The following is a 16,873-nucleotide window of genomic DNA, read 5'->3' on the forward strand; positions in this document are numbered from 1 at the left end:
CAGGGAACCTCCTGGGAAAGGTTTAGAAATAGATTCTCATAAAATGATGTTCCCTAGTCTTGCACTAACATCTAGTTAAGATTGAATGATGTTTGGGGACACAGGTATGTGTTTCTCCTATTTTCTTACATATGGTGGCTTTTCTCTTAGATTCTTAGATGGCTTGCTCAGGCTGTGCTGGTGCCTATGGCTCATGTAAGTTTTCCTTGAGTTGTCCCATGCAAGGAAAATGTAGGCGAATATTAATCTTATAAAAGCTACTTGTTAGGTAATGGCACTAATTATTGGAGAAGGTCATCATTGTCTAAGGGCATTTCTTTTTCCATAAAAAAAATTACCCAACTCTCTGGCTGCAAATTTAATGTTGCAATTTCATAAGCCCTTAGAGCACTTCCAAGCTGTGCTGTGAAATGATCTCAATAGTGGGGATCATTTGCGAAGGTCAGGAAATAATTCTCCTAAAACCCACATTCTGTCCAGAATGTGCAACACGGAGTATTTTGATCCCCAAGACTGGCTAGCTAGTTTCCTTGGTGCTGTTTTATCCAATTTTACATAACAAATAATAAGGATTTTTTTGTTTATCACGGTAAGTACTGGGATCCATGAAGAAGGTGTACTTGGCATAGAATTATATTCTCTAGGTGTTCATTATTCTTTTTTTTTTTAATGTTTATTTATTTTTGAGAGAGAGACAGAGACAGAGAATGCATGGGGGAGGGGCAGAGAGAGGGAGACACAATCTGAAGCAGGCTCCAGACTCTGAGCTGTCAGCACAGAGCCCGAGGCGGGGCTTGAGCCCACGAGCAGTGAGATCATGACCTGAGCCAAAGTCAGATGCTCAACTGACTGAGCCATCCAGGTGCCCCATAAGTGTTCCTTATTCTTGTTGAGAAGTAGGATATTGCGCAAAAAGGCTGTCGCTTCCAAAGGGTGTGTTTTGTCAATCAGGAGTCAACAAAAGAAAAATGGTAAAATACCATTTTGTCATCATGAAGAATGAGTCACAATTTGTCCAGAGAGACATAAGAGAGGAGTGACAAAACTTTTGAGCTAATTATAGTATTATGAAGATATAAGAAAAATACACTTTTTCCTAACAACACACAGAATAAACACAAATGCATTTTTTGTCTTTTTTTCACTTTTTAAAATATTTTAGCGAGGGATGGTGGGAAAAGTGCACAGAGAGAGAGAGAGAGAGAGAGAGAGAATCCCAAGCAGGCTCCACAGTCAATGCAGAGCCCCACGAGTGGCTCAGTCTCATGGATCATGACCTGAGCTGAAATCAAGAGTTGGACGCTCAACTGACACCCAGGTGCCACACAAAATACATTTTGAGTATGGGAAGACAGAGTGCAGGAACTGTCATTGCTAAGAATTGGAATAAAGCCAGAAAATCATGGGATAATTCTTATCAGATTATTAGCCTGCATTAAACACAATGCCACCTGGGTCCTTTTACAAATTCAGTATCTAGGGACACCTGGGTGGCTCAGTTGGTTAAGCAGCTGACTTCAGCTCAGGTCATGGTCTCCCAGTCCGTGGGTTCAAGCCCTGCATCAGGCTCTGTGCTGACAGCTCAGAGCCTGGAGCCTGCTTCGAATTCTGTGTCTCCCTGTCTCTCAGCACCTCCTTTGCTCACGCTCTGTCTCTCCCTCTCAAAAATTAATAAACATAAAAAAGTAAAAAAAAAAACAAAACACAACAAATTCAGCATCTAAATACTAACTTCTATGTGTTTATGCCTTGTCTTTCCTACTTATTCTTCTCATTGAAAATAACAACAGTGATTTTTTTTTTCCCCTTGGATATTCTCCTGGAAAAAAAAAAAAGGCATTAAATTTCTATAAAAGGATGAATAGGTTTTACAGGATGCAATTGAGTCAGAAAAAATATTTCTGTTTTCCTTTATTGTTTCTACGTATTTTCTTCATATAGCATGCTTCACAAAATTTTTATAGTGCACTCTAGAACTGGAGTTGGAGCTCCAGTAAAAACATCTCTGTGGGGCAGGAACACCAAAACTAATGGTTAACGTTTCATTTCAGCCTCATTGATGGGGTTCAACATATTTTAAGACAAAGTATCCAAATGGAGCAAGCTTGCAGGCTAGGACCTTCTGTTTCCTCTCAGAGTGATATGACGTTACTTATTATGTTACTTACTAGCCTTTCTAACTCTCGTTAATAAGACAGAGGTCACAACATTCTTCAGTAGCCAAGACACAATGTTAAACGTACTAATATCATGTCTTTCCTGCTCAAGATTTAAAAAATTTTTTTTTCAACGTTTATTTATTTTTGGGACAGAGAGAGACAGAGCATGAACGGGGGAGGGGCAGAGAGAGAGGGAGACACAGAATCGGAAACAGGCTCCAGGCTCTGAGCCATCAGCCCAGAGCCCGACGCGGGGCTCGAACTCCCGGACCGCGAGATCGTGACCTGGCTGAAGTCGGACGCCTAACCGACTGCGCCACCCAGGCGCCCCTCCTGCTCAAGATTTAAAACAGTTCCATTGTCTAATGTCTTTCATTTGGCATAGTGCCCATGTTTTACTTTGAAGCTTTATGGATGGGAATTGCGTATGGAATCATAAAGATTCGTCCTTCTCTCTGATCTTCCTGGCCAACACACCCTCTGTCAGCAAGGGAAGTGCCAGGTTGTAAAGAACAATAGTATCAGGGGACACAACTATGGATGTTCAAGGAGGAAATCCAGACACCTACCAGGACCAGTCGGGGCCAATGCCTTTCCCTCAGGAGGCACAGACCAATCTGCAGAATTTCCTACGGGGGAGCCAGTCGTTCTGGAGTGGTTCGTGTTCCCCTAAATTAGCTGTAGGTCAAAGTTACAGGAAGACCTAAGACAAGAGTGTGGAGTGATCACAATCATTCCCGTATCCAGAGGACAATGGGGGCGTCATCAATAAGAGGCTGCATCTACCCTTTAGTCCAGTCTCCAAAATGTCCTGGATTTGAGAGCTCTGAATTTAAAATTTAGACACTTACACAAAAATTTCTCCAAATTATAGGAGCTCCTTCAAACAGGAGGCAATTAATTTGCAAAGAGTAAAGTTTATTTCTCCTAACTCAGAGGCACTTTCTCATTTGCTGGTTGAGCCAAATCATGATTGGCTTGATGATCATTTGCATGTGCATTATGGCCAAAGCCTCCTTTTCTGTGTTCTGTCTCTATGCCTGCAATTGAAAATTCCTCCATTTTCCTTGGGGAACCAATCTTTGTAATCACTTCGATTTTTCTAGCAGTTAGACTATGTACATATTCTTAATATCTGTTTCATGTGGTGTTGTTTTTGAGCACAGAATTTGGGGAAGCCTATTGAGAATTAAGAACCATTCAATGCTAGGAGAGAAGACTACAGATGATATATTCATAGACTGACTCACTTCACTCTATTCTTATATGAAGTTAATTATACCTAGAACTCTGTCTATTATGTCGGGAAAGAAAATTACAAAAAGAAAAAAGAAAAAAAAGATGACTAGTTCCTCTATGGTTTTGGAAAATTAAGAGTCACAGAATAGGTCAATCTATGTTTCCAAAAAGACCAAGCTGTCTCAACTTCTCAGGTGTCTCTTTGCACTGAGTTGAGGTTCCAGAATGATTCTTTCCCCCCAAACTCCCTAGAATTCTTTTCTTCCTTATACAGGAAAAATCCCATAGTGGAGGATAGCAAATTCTTCCATAACTTTTCATAATTTCAACTCACGGTGCTTAGTTCTATTTTAAATGTAGGGCACACATGTGTAATCATTTGTCAGTTTAAAGAATGTGCAATAAGAACGTGCTTTCGGAATCTCTTTCAGATATATGTCAGCCTAGGATGAACACTGTGAATGCCATATTAACAGGAGTATGGCTCATAGTCTTTGCTGCCAGTTTGGGCAGATTCATTTATGACATGCAAAACATATTAGATGATTTGCTCATTGTTATAAGGATTTCCTGGTCCAGTGAAATAATTTCCTGGTATTTTTCCACATACACAAAATGACTTCCAGAATGTATTCTCAATGCAGGTGGCAGAAATGCACAGATTATCACTGAAAGGCCACTTGAAGTAAGAAAATCAGGGCCTTGACCCTGAATGAATAAATTTCTCTGTGCTCTAAGTTATTGGTCATGCGAAGGCATGCGTACCAGGTAAGGCTAACTAAAACCTTTTTTTAGGCGAGAGCAGAATGAATGTCAATGAATTCATTCAGTGAATTTGATGCCTGTCCCTGGAAGGTAAACAATGAAAAGTCTAGATGTTTTGTTCCTTTCAGAACGATGATAAACAAAGCCCACGATTCTCTTTACAGACATCACATGGAGCCTATGCTGCCCTGATACACTGAGGACATAGTCAAGATTACTATGAAGTTCAAAAGGGTTGTTAAGATACTCCAAATTACATAAGCTTCAATAAAGCAATCTTTGCAAATCAACAGGCTTTCTTTCATGTTAGTGATGTCAGGAAAAACACAGATAACAGAAGCTTATGTCACTGTGTGAATGTAACTACAAATTTGAGTGTCTGTATGATATAGTGGTTAATTATGCTGCATAGTCACTTATGTTTGCTCTGTAGAGGAGTCAGGGTGGGACATTTTATCACTGATGAGAGTAGGTCAGTCATTTATGAATGAGAGCAAGCATGGTCAATGGCAAAACTCATTTTGCTCAATCCTGTAAACTTTTTCTTCTTTTTAATGTTTTTTTTTAATTTATTTATTTTGAAAGACAGAGCACGAGCAGGGGAGGGGTGGGGAGAGAGGGAGAGAGAGAGAATCCCAAGCAGGCTCCACGCCATCAGCACAGAGCCCAATGCGGGGCTCACACTCGTGAACTGTGAGATCATGACCTGAGCCGAAATCAAGAGTTGGACACTCAGCCGACTGAGCAACCCAGGTGCCCCCCGTAACCTTTTTCTATACAGGATTTTAATTGGCAGGGGATTATTATTCTAAGGCTCATCCCCTTTGTGCTTGAACTTGCCATCTGGGGGCCTCTGCATCTAGTTACCAGGGCTGTCGCTATGATGTGATCTCAGTGAAGGTCTGTGGTCCAGAGACTTGGAATGTTTTCTGGGACATTCTCTGCCATTTTTATATTTACCTCATTGTTAGCCATATAAAGCATATTAAAGTCCTGAGCCCCCGTGTCGTGTTACACATCTGTGTGAGAAGCCCCTCGTGTTCAGTTTTGCCCCTAGGATCCACGTGCATAAGATTAGACTGGGTACACATTGAGGAGGTGTCTAGGTAGGTGTAGGTGTTTGTATCAGAACAAGACAAAAGTAACCCTAAGAAGGATCCACAGGACATTGGGAGACCTAAGGCCACAGGCAAAAGACATACCATATGCTCCTCTGTTGTATGTCTTGATTTCTCCACAGATGGCAGTTGACTTGTCCTCCAGTGAGCATGGACCCTCTATAACATCTCCATATCATGATTATGATGATGTGGCTTCCCAACCCACTTAAGTTGTTTCATTTATCTCTTCAATGAGCAAGTCTTGGATTTGTTCTAGTTTGTGTTCTTGAAAATATATCCACGTCTCCATAGCAAAGAGGGCCTAAAGTGTCCTCAGAAATATGGGGGTCACAGGTTTGTTAAAGCTGACTTTGTTACAGTCGCCTGCTCTTTCCATCAGTGGATGACCATTGAACATAAAAAATTAAGTATACAATGCTTATGCCATCAGGACTGTCATCATGTCAGAGCCTTCTTAACAAGAAGAAAGAGACTGTTAGAAATCTGTTGGAGATTTAAGACACTGGTCTGCTCCTGCAGAGCATGTCTCAGGACCACTGATCCGTACAATTTCTGGAAAGTCATTCACTTCAGACCACACTGTGAATGCTATTTGGAATTATGCAATAGGCCATCTGTGCCAGAGTGTGATTTTTCTGATGCTTTCTCCACAGAATATAAATAGCAATGAACTATAAATAATTAAAAATAAACCCTGTCCTTAACATCTTACCTTGTAGTAGGCTCCCCAGTTTCCTGGGTCTTTGGACTTGGACCCAAATTATACATTGGCTCTCTGGGCTCCAATTGGCCGATTGTGGAACTTCTCAGCTTCCATAATCACCCATGCCAAGTCTTTATAATAAATGTCATTGCCATATCAGTGCATCCTATTGGTTCTGCTTCTCTAGAGAACCTCGATTAATACAAATAGATCTGTATCATGAAAAGAAACTGAATTCGTAATTGAAAGGCTTGTCACACAGAGAAGACTGGGGGGAGATGGCTTTGCTCCTGAATTCTATCAAACGTTCAATGAAGAAATAATACCAATATTACACAAATCCTTTCTGAAAATAGAAGAGGAAGAAAACCTATAGAGCTTTTTAAAAAATGTTTATTTTTCAGAGGGAGAGAGAGCACACAAGTGGGGGAGTGGCAGAGAGGGGTGGGAGGATAGAGTATCTGAAACAGATTCTGTGCTGACAGCCCGATGTAGGGCTTGAACCCACAGACCATGAGATCGTGACCTTAGCCGAAGGCAGGCACTTTAGAGGTTATTTTTGAGGCAAGCAGTAACCAGCTCTCCCACCCCCCCAAAAGGATTTAAAATATCATAGGAAAATAAAATATGGATATATTTACATGAGCTTAGACCCATATATCCCTACCAATATTAATAAATTAATCCCAGAAATAAAAAAAGATACTTCATAACCAAACTGGTTTATGCCAGGTGCATAAGATAGTTTTACACCTTTGAATACAGCATAAAGGAGAGAAACCATATGGTCATTACAATAGGTGGAAAAAAAGCTGTTGAAAGAGGTCAAACTCCTTTCATAATAGAGCTTTTCAGCAAATTAAGAATATATTGAAAAATCTTCAGGTTAAGAAAAGGCAGAGCAGGGCTCACTTCAGCAGCACAGGTACTAAAATTGAAACCATTTACAGAAGATTAGCATGACCACTGCACAAGAATGGCATGCAAATTCACGAAGAAAAGGCAGAGCATTCCTCTTGATGGATTCAAAACAAAAGCTAACAAGAACAGTGACACTTAACTCTTTTATCAGCTGTTGCCAGACCCAAGGATAGGAAAAGAGCATCTTTTCTTCCCCTTAGAAGCTTTACCTCAAATGCTTATGCCTTGCAGGAATCGGGGTGGTGGTGAGGAACAGTGAGATTCTCCATCATTCATGATGGGAACCCATGGGCAAGTCCCATGTAAGAACCCAGAGAAACCATAGAGTCGAAAGGATGCCATATTTCTTCTTTCTTTCTAAGTTAAAGGATAATTTAGCCAAGGCTATAGAATATGCAAAGTCCCCCTTATATTTTTGGATAATATAATTCCAGAGATATGGGCAAATAGCACATTACTCCCATCTTTGGGTTTCCTGGCTTAGGCTCTATAAATATTGTGTGCTATTTTCCTATAATGATTGTCAGGCAGTAGAAATGGGAGTAAGAAAGCTAAAGTCACTATAGAAGAACTATCATTGTTAACCAAACATACAAAGTATAATCTGGAAGCAAAGAGGGTAAAAATCCCATATTTATGGAAAAATCTCACATTTTTTATCCAAGGTGAGGACTTCTATGGACAAATTAAGATTTAATTGTAAATCAAAATATCGTCCCAAACAGAGAGCCCATGCTTCTTTCGAAAGGTCTTTGGGAGGGGGTGGGTAAATACGGATTGAGATTTGCCCTCACAATGAGAAAAGAGTGTGCAAAGCTTTGGCACTCAAAACTGTGGCTATCTGAACAGCAGAGATAAAGGATTATCTCTGTCAACATGATGCAATTTACCCCATCAGAGAAACCCATCTGCAAGAAATACAGCACAGAAAGACGCCTTTTAGGGTGAGGCTTCATTATCTCTTCATACAACAGGGAGTTATGTCTTGTTGAGGAAAACCTATGTATACCAAATTCCCACAGCCTATAGTGCCTGATAGGAACACAGATCATATACTGCTTGATGCTCTGGGGAACTTCCTTGGAAAGACTCTGAGACTGACTCTTTGGACTGATGTTTCCAGGTCCTGTAAGGATATCTAGTTAAGACGCAATGCAGTTTGGGGACAGAGGTATGTATTTTTCTTTTATTCTTATTTTAGTGGCTATTCCATCGGCCTGTGAGGGGGCACTAGTTATCTGAGAAGGACATAAATGTCTAAGGGGATTTTTTTCCCATAAAAAAAAAAAATGCTTGACTTTCTAGTAGCAAACTTAATGGTACAATTTTATTTTTTTTTTAATGTTTATTTTTGAGAGAGAGAGCACAAGGGCATGTGAGGGGGAGGGGCAGAGAGAGAGGGGACAGAGGATCCAAAGCAGGTTCTGTGCTGAGAGCACAGAGCCTGATGTGGGAATCGAACTCACAAACCATGAGATCCTGACCTTGAGCTGAAGTCAGACACTTAACCAACTGAGGCACCTGGGGGTTCCTTAATGTTACAATTTTAAAGACCCATAGAACCTTTTCAGATTGTGCTTTGAAATTATCTCAGCCATGTAATCATTTTCAAAAGAGAGAAAACAAGTGGTCTAAAAATCATATTCTATCTAGAATTTGCAACACAGACTACTTTTCCAGTGTTCCCCAAGTCTAGCTAGCTAGTTCTTTTCATGCTGCATTATCCAATTTTTTTGAAACAAATGATTACTTTTGATATTTTTTGTGAATAAAAGAACTTTGATCCAAAAAAGGAGATATTCTTGATCTGGAATGATTTTATAATCTTTACTCTTGCTGAGAAGAAGTATATGGCATTGAGTGGGCACTCAGTTCTAAAGACTGCTTTGTAAATCAGGAATCATTGAAAAAATATTTTTAAAAATGTTGACTTCACCATCATGAACAGTGAGTCACAGTCTGTTCAGAGAAACATGATATTTTTGCTTCAGATATGATTAATAATAAGGAACAAGATTAAAGCTTTTGTAAAAAACAAATTAGTGAAGACAGTATCATACTATTTATAATGTTACAAGCTGTGAGAAAAAATACACATTTATTTCCATACCTAACATAGATGCTCTGTTGGTAATAACAACAGAGATGATCAGTGTGAGAAGACGGTGTTCATTGAACACCCATTGAAACAAGGGTAGGAATAAAGTCAGAATATCATGGAACAATTCTATATAAAAGATTATTGGTCTGCATTAAACACAAATACTTCTATTTCCACTTGGATCCTTAGGCAGATCTAATGCCTAAATACTAGTTTTCTTTGTGCATGGCTTTTCCCCATCCATTTTCCATTTGAAAGGAATTATTCAGGATGCCCCCCCAATAGTAGAAAATCTCCCCAAACTCAACTGTTTAAAACCTAGTATTGAATGGAAGCCTTACCAATAACATAAACAGTCAATTAACAAATATATTTTATGTTACATGTACTATGTACTACATTCTTACAGTAAAGTAAACTAAGGGAAATGTTACTAAGAAAATCATAAGGAATAGAAAATACACTTACAGTACTGTACTGCAAAAATCCATATTTAAGTGGACCTGTGTGGCTCAAAACTGTGCCATTCAAGAGTCAACTTTATAGTGTTTTTTTTTTCCCCCTTGGTCAATCTCCTAAGAATAAAAGGCATTAATTTCTGTAAAAGAACCATCAGATTTTATAGAACTTAATAAAGATAGGTAGAAGAAATATCGGTTTTATCACTACTGCTTTAATATATTTTCCTGATAAGTTTGAACATACCTGTACACCATGCAGCTAAAACTTTTTATAGTGAATTCTAGAGGTGACGTGAAATTGAGGCTGCATGGACCATATACCAAGATTCCCATGATCTCATTTCAAAAAGATCTGTACACAAGACAGAGTATCCATTGCCGTCATGATGAAGATAGCAAAGATGATACTATTTTTTGTTTATACTCAGGATGGTCCCTGTGTTCAAATAAAGAAAGATTTCTTGGTGTCAGAGACGGAAAGCCTTCCGAACGTGAGCATTTTTGCTTAGCATTTCTGTAAGCAGATCACGAGTGGAAAAGCGAGGATTTGGGCTTAGGCAGACACGGCTCCAAGCCACCTAGCTGGCTATGCCAGTGCGGAGCCATATGGTCCCTTCCGGACTTTCTGTGAGTTGTGCCTAGTTTGTATGGTGACTTAGAGGTAGGAAGAGGAAGCAAACTCGGAGTCTAAGAACACACATGCTGCATTGTGGCTTCTTGAGTCAAATGCCGTTTGTTCTCAAACTTCAGAAAGAACTTCCTGAACCCAGAGACCAAGCAATAATATCTCTGTCAGATTTGGGGCGCCTGGGTGGCGCGATCGGTTAAGCGTCCGACTTCAGCCAGGTCACGATCTCGCGGTCCGTGAGTTCGAGCCCCGCGTCGGGCTCTGGGCTGACAGCTCAGAGCCTGGAGCCTGCTTCCGATTCTGTGTCTCCCTCTCTCTCTGCCCCTCCCCCGTTCATGCTCTGTCTCTCTCTGTCCCAAAAATAAATAAACGTTGAAAAAAAAAATTTAAAAAAAAAAAAAAAAAAAAATATCTCTGTCAGATTCTACCTAGGAACAGAGGTGTAAATGAAAGAATTCTGCACAGCAAAATAAGGAATCAAAGTAACAAATATTGTCTCTCCATGGGGCGGGAATACCAGGACTAGTGGGCGATATGTATTTTCAGCTTCAGGGCTGAGATGGCCAACATTGTTTCAAGACAGAGGACCTATAAGACACATGCACCCAAGCTAAGATTCTCAGCTTCCTATAATGTAAGCGTACGTTACTTACACAGCCTTCCTGAAACTCAATATAATAGAGAGTATGTCAGTCTGAACCGCCTGAGGTACATCGTTAAATACTTAATAAGTGTCAGATTTCCCACCCTTGAGAACTGAAAAAATTACAAGTGTCCTAATTTCTTACATTTAGCACCGTACCTGTCTTTTACTTTAAAATATTTATGTGCATTAACTATCGAATGGAATCAAAGAGACTAATCCTTTTACCTGATCTTTCTGGCCAACACATGCTTCACTTGTGTTGTGACTCAACACCCCCAGCGGGGTGAGCAACAGGGTTGTGAAGAACAACGGTACCAAGGGACACAACTATGGATCTTCAACGAAGAGATCCAGCCATCTACCTGGGCCAGTCGGGGCCAATGCCTCTCCCTCAGGAGGCACAGAGCAATCTGCAGAATTTCCTAAAGGGGGAGCCAGTTATTCTTGGGGTAAGTACAATGAAGGTCATCTAAGGATTCTGAGGTGGCTCACATTCTCCTAAATTCGCTCTGGGCCAAAGCCACATGATTACCTAAAAGTGTGGAGTGGTCACAGTGATTCCTATATCGAGAGGACTATGGGACTTTTAAATAAGGGACCACATATACCATTTAGCCAAATCACCAAAGTGTTTTATATTTGGGAACACTGAATGTAAACTTAGGTACTGATCATGGAATCCCCAAATGAAAGTAGTCCTGAGTCATTTACAACCTCCAAATGCGGGGCAAGTAATTCAAAGAGTAAAGCAAATTCCTCCTAACTCGAAGGTACTTTCTCACTTTCTAGGTGAGCCAGATCATGATTGGCCTAATGAATATTTGCCTGTGGATCATGGTAAAGGTCTTTCTTTCATTCCACAAACTACATCTATTCCTAGAGAACACGGTATATACCTTCATTTTCCTTTTGGGACCAATCTTTGTAAGTAAATTGGAATCACTTTGATTTCTGTATTACTTAGAACTTACATAAAATCCTTAATAGTTATCTATCAGCACAAAATTTAGGAGAAAGTATTGAGAAATATTTGGTGTTAGGAAAAAATACTATAGAATGAGAATACATTCACAGACTAACTCATTGAACTTTATCTTTGTACAGTTAATTATATCTGGAATTATGTCTATTGCGTCTGGAAAGAAAACAACAAAAAAAATGGTGCGTTTACCTACAATTTTAGAAAATTAAAAGAGGCATAGCATAAATCAGCCTTCATTTCCTGGGGTGCCTAGGTAGGCCAGTTGGTTAAGCATCCAACTTCAGCTCAGGTCATGATCTCAGGTTTGTGATTTTGAGCCCTGCATTCATTGGGCTCTGTGCTGACAGCTCAGACAGAGCCTGGAGCCTGCTGCAGGGAGATTCTGTGTCTCCCTCTCTCTCTGCTCCTCCCACTCTCTCTGCCCCTCCCTTTCTCTGCTTATGCTCTCTTTCTCTCATTAATGAATAAACATTAAAAAAATGTTAAATCAACCTTTGTTTCCAGAATGATCAAGCTGTCTCAGATTCCCAGGTTTTTCTTTGCCTTGAGTTAAGATTCCAGAATGATTCCTTCCCTATTCCCCCATAGGTCATGCTGTCTCTGTCTGGCTCAGATGAGAAATTATCCAATAGTGGGTAACAACCCTGGGCATAATTTTGATGAATTCCAATTTTACTTACATTTTAAATATAATGCATACATATGTACAATCATTTGCCAGAGTCAAGAGGGTAAGAACAGGGACTCCGTTTCTGATTCTCTTTCAGATCTGTAGCAGCCTTGGAACGAACACGCTGGCTGCCATATTGGCTGGAGTGTCGCTAATAATCCTTGCAATCAGAACGGAAGTCTCCAGTCACTTCTTATCAGAAACAGTTTTAGCTCGTTATTTCTTAATTGTAAGTATTGAAAGACCTAGTGGAAAAAATATCTCCTGATATCTATCCACATATATAAAATTCCTTGCAGATGTCATTTTCATCCCAAGGGAGCAAGGGGGGGAGGGGCGTGTGGCACCTGGGTGGCTCAGTCAGTGAAGTGTCTGACTTTGGCTCAGGTCATGATCCTATGGGTCGTGGGTTCCTGTCCCACGTTGGGCTCCTCACTGACAGTGTGTAGCCTGCTTGGAATTCTCTCTCTCTCTCCCTCTGTCTCTGGCCCTCCCCAATTCATGCTCTTTCTCTCAAAATAAATAATAAAATAAGCTTAAGAAAATTTTGAAAACAAAAACAAAAAACACAAGTGGGTAATAGGGCATAGATTAAAACTGACAAATCACCTGAAGAAAGATGGTCAGGGCCTTGACCCTGAGTGAATAAATATCTCTGTACTACACATTATTGGTGATGTTAGGATCTAAGTACATCAGGTGAAGCTAAGTAAAACCCTTACTTTAGATAAAACCAGAATGGGTGCCAATGAATTCAGCCAATGATTGTGATTGCTGTCTTCATCAAGGTAAAGAGGAATCTAGTTGTTGAGTCCATTCAGCACAATGACAGACAAAGTCCAGGATCCTTTCAAGAAAGTACGTTCAACAAAACCGACACTGATCTACTGATCATATGATCAAAATCACTATGAGCTACAAAGGGATCTTAAAACATTCCAATTTGTAGACACCTCAAGAAAGCATGGTTTGCAAATGAGCAGGCTTTTTATCAGTGGGTTATGTCGAGGAAGAAAGTGGATAACGGGATCTCACTTCATCTGTGTGAAAATTATAAAGGAATGAACTTGCAAATTTGGGAGTCTGTAAATTAGTCATTACGGGTATCTCTGCCCAGATTTTATCTGAAGGTGGGGCCAGACTGGGATATTTTCCTACCCTGGGTTATGAAGGAGAGTGTGCAGGGTCCACGGCAGGGCCTCTCTTTCTCAGGCCTTTAATCTTGTCTCTCCGCATGATTTTAATTTGCAGGGGATTATGATTATGAAACTGATCCTCATAATCCTGGGACTCATCGTCTCGGTGTTGCTGTCTGCATTTGGATGCAGTGCTGTCTGCTGTGATGTGACCTCAGTGAGTTTCTGTTATCCCGAGGACTCAGAATGTGTTTTAGGGTATTCTCCACCATTTGTACATTTACCTCTTTAAGTTTTACTGAACCGTTCAAACCGTAAAAAACTCTTAAGCCCCTCTTTCATGTTCGGAGCCCCTCACACTCTGTTTTGCCACTAACAGCAGCCAGCGTTAAGATTGGCCCGACACGGATACTGACAGGGCGGAGCTTGCCTGGGATTTTCATTCTCTCTCTCTCTCTCTCTCTCAAGATAAATGAATAAACTTAAAAAAAAAAAAAAAAAAGAAGAAGAGGAAGATTGGACCGGGCATTAGTGGAAGGTTGCTTGGCTGGACGTAGACGTTCATGTCAAAAAGAGTGGCCCCAAAGAAGGTCTGCACGTTAGGAGAACTAGGACCAGGGGCAAGTGAAATGTCATATCATATCATGAAATGCCATCTACTGTGTTGTTGTTTTTTCCTCCACAGGTGGTTGTCGACTTATCCTCCAATGACTGTGGAGTTGCCGTAGCCTCTCTTTATCATTATTATGATGACGTGGCTTTCCAACATGCTTAGTTGTTGGAGATACCAACTTTTGAACCATTCCTGGACTTCCTCTAATTGTATCATTAAAAGTAAATAAAGTAAATCAGTAATCAGGTAGTAAATAGAGCCTTAAGTGTCTGGGGGGCGGGGATCCAAGGTCATAGATTTGCTGATGTTGACTCTGCTGGGACCCCCTACTCTATCCTCAATTATGATTCCATTTGGACATGATCAATGAAGTATGTGATCCCTTGGCACTGGCATCGTCTCATACCGTTGGCGGTAGGAAGAAAAGGAACACACCAGAAAGGTTGTAGGTATTTGGGGATTCTGGTCTGGCCTTGGAGGATGTGTGTCAGAACAGCTGATCCCCACAATTTCTGAGAAGCCCTTCACTTTGGACTATAATGCTAATGCTATACTGGGAGCTGTGCACTAGGCCAGCTAGGTAGATCATGTGCTTCCTGACACTTTCCCTAAAATGTACAATTTTCTATGACATAAATGAATTAAAATAAACCCTGCTTTTATCCTTTAACCTTGAAGTAGCCATAATTTTCCTTTATTTTCCATTTTGGTGTTCTCTGTCCCATTCCGATTATACATCATGAAGTCAGTGATGGCCTTTTCAATTCAGGGTCCTGTAAAAGCAACCCAATGAGTAAAGTGTGACTGATGTTTGAAAATAGGGAAATACACACACTTTCTGCACACAGGTTCTGCTTTTTCAGTGATTGAGCCCCTGCAGGTCCTTATTCTCCTTTGCGTCGTGGATCCTGACTCAGCCTGAAGTAACCCACACACTGTGTGGCAAGGGAATAGTGATCATCACATTTCGACTTTTTGGAAAGGCCTGGAACACTATCAGTTTGTAATCTATAGTCAAAAGACACATGTGGCCTCTCTTAATATATGGCTAATCACAATTTAAGGAAGTGCTAGCAGATGGCTTAATGCAATTCTGCCTGTACCGCCTATAATAAGATCAGAAACTGGCAACTCACTGTGTGATTCTGGCGTAGCTGTTGCCACAGTCTGATAGCATTTCGTCAACTACAATATATTACTGGCACTTAACACTGTCTTAAACACTAGGCTAAGTCTATGGAAACAAACAAAAGAAATGTAGAAAAAACATCCACAGCAAACCTTATCTCTTCTTTTAATGCTTTTTCACAGAAAGGAAAGTCTGCTATACTCATTTACTAGTTCTAGATTTTTTAAAAGATTCTGTAGGATTTTCTACATAAACAACGATGTCTTCAATAGGGACATTTACATTTCTTACTTTCCGAACTTTAGGTCTTTCTTTTCTTGCCATATGACCCTGGCTATGACTTCCAGTAGATGATGAACAGGAGTGGTGAGCACATATACACTAGTATTGGGGAATAAGTAGTCAGGATCTCACTGCTGGGTATGTTGTAACTGTAGGTTTTTGTATATGACTTTTTCCAGATAATGGGAATCCACATATTTTCCTAGTTTTTTGAGAGTTTTTTCTTTATCATGAATAAATTTCATCAGACACGTTTCCTGTATATTGAGAAGATCATGTGGGTTTTTGTATTTATTCTGTTAATATGATGAATTGTACGCATTGATTTTTTTGTTAAACCCCTGTTGCCTTCCTGAAATAAACCCTGTTGGCTGTGGTGTGGTATCTTTTGATATACTTTTGGATTTGATGTGATAACATTTTGCTGTGGATTTCTGGACCTATGTTGAGAGTTATTGCCACATAGTTCTTATATCTTTGTCTTGTTATGGTTTTGAAGCAATGTTGACCTCGTAACATAGAAGGGATTACGTCCAACTTTTTTTCCCTTAAATATTTGGTAGAATTAGCGATATATGATGGAGTTGGTTTTGTTATTGTTGTTGTTGTAATGGTTTTTGTCTATACACTCAATTGTTTAATAGATATTAAACTAAGGAAATCATCGATTACTGAGTCAATGTTCATAATTTGTGTCTTTCAAGTAATTATTCCATTTCCTTCAAGATGTCAAATTTACTTCCTAAATTTATTCACAGTATTTCTTTATTATCCTTTGAATATCTCTGGATTCTGCAGTGATGTCCCTTCTTTTATTCCTTACATTGATATTTTTTGTCTTCTCTCTTTTTCCCTTGGTCAAGCTGAAGAAAGTTTAATAATTTTTATTGATTTTTACTGTAATGTTACTGTAATACAGTTATATATTAATACTTTGCTTGGTATACTTGAGCCTGGCCATTGAAATAGATGATAGATAGGTAGATAGATAGGTAGATAGATAGATAGATAGATAGATATAGCTAGCTAGATATAAATTTAAGTGTCATTGGAAATATAATTATTTTTTGTTTTTGCTCATGTTTATGTTTATTTTATTTTAGTGAAGTTAGAGTTAATAAGGTGCTAACACAAAGACCAAGAAAAGTTTGTTGAAAATACGAATTTCCTAGAAATTGCTCCAAAGGAAAGAATTTTATTTAGTAAGTTAAAAGAACAAATATAGTCTTTGTCAGATTAATGGAAAGAAATGCGAAGAAAGTGAGCGCAAAAAAAAACCTATAAATTGGTATTGAGGATTACGGTGCTAATGCTTGT

General features: G+C 39.6%; 1 protein-coding gene, 1 long non-coding RNA gene and 1 other non-coding gene across 4 annotated transcripts; all 3 read left to right on the forward strand.

Annotated features, from left to right (window-relative positions):
• The first annotated feature begins 708 nt into the window (after positions 1-708).
• Positions 709-4,453, forward strand: LOC147576436 (uncharacterized). The gene is made up of 2 exons (XR_015240798.1): positions 709-2,252; positions 2,484-4,453. It is a non-coding gene; the product is annotated as an uncharacterized LOC147576436 (long non-coding RNA).
• Positions 4,454-6,891: 2,438 nt separating this feature from the next.
• LOC112852209 (U6 spliceosomal RNA) lies at positions 6,892-6,998 on the forward strand. The gene has a single exon (XR_003222843.1). It is a non-coding gene; the product is annotated as a U6 spliceosomal RNA (small nuclear RNA).
• A 469-nt stretch (positions 6,999-7,467) lies between these two features.
• On the forward strand, positions 7,468-15,940 carry LOC112852165 (membrane-spanning 4-domains subfamily A member 4D-like). 2 transcript variants are annotated; one of them, XM_086677308.1, is made up of 7 exons: positions 7,468-8,079; positions 11,024-11,193; positions 11,534-11,632; positions 11,849-11,905; positions 12,494-12,625; positions 13,648-13,749; positions 14,218-15,940. In XM_086677308.1, the coding sequence occupies exons 2-7, from the start codon at positions 11,074-11,076 to the stop codon at positions 14,305-14,307; spliced, it is 600 nt and encodes a 199-aa protein (XP_086533434.1). In that variant the 5' UTR covers positions 7,468-8,079; positions 11,024-11,073; the 3' UTR covers positions 14,308-15,940. The 2 variants fall into 2 exon arrangements, with proteins under 2 accessions (XP_086533434.1, XP_086533433.1); XM_086677307.1 differs by having other exon boundaries at positions 7,471-8,079; positions 11,534-11,668.
• Positions 15,941-16,873: the final 933 nt, after the last annotated feature.

This window comes from Puma concolor, chromosome D1, assembly GCF_028749965.1.
Source record: "Puma concolor isolate L17-30 chromosome D1, mPumCon1.1.hap2, whole genome shotgun sequence".
In the NCBI taxonomy this organism is placed as follows: Eukaryota; Metazoa; Chordata; class Mammalia; order Carnivora; family Felidae; genus Puma; species Puma concolor.

Excerpts from the sequence above, each read along its gene's own strand:
- LOC112852165 (XM_086677307.1), top strand. The coding sequence starts at position 11,074 with ATGGATCTTCAACGAAGAGATCCAGCCATCTACCTGGGCCAGTCGGGG. Across the intron at positions 11,669-11,848 it reads TCCTTTTGGGACCAATCTTT|TTAATTATATCTGGAATTAT; the intron begins GTAAGTAAATTG and ends ATCTTTGTACAG. Across the intron at positions 11,906-12,493 it reads AGAAAACAACAAAAAAAATG|ATCTGTAGCAGCCTTGGAAC; the intron begins GTGCGTTTACCT and ends ATTCTCTTTCAG.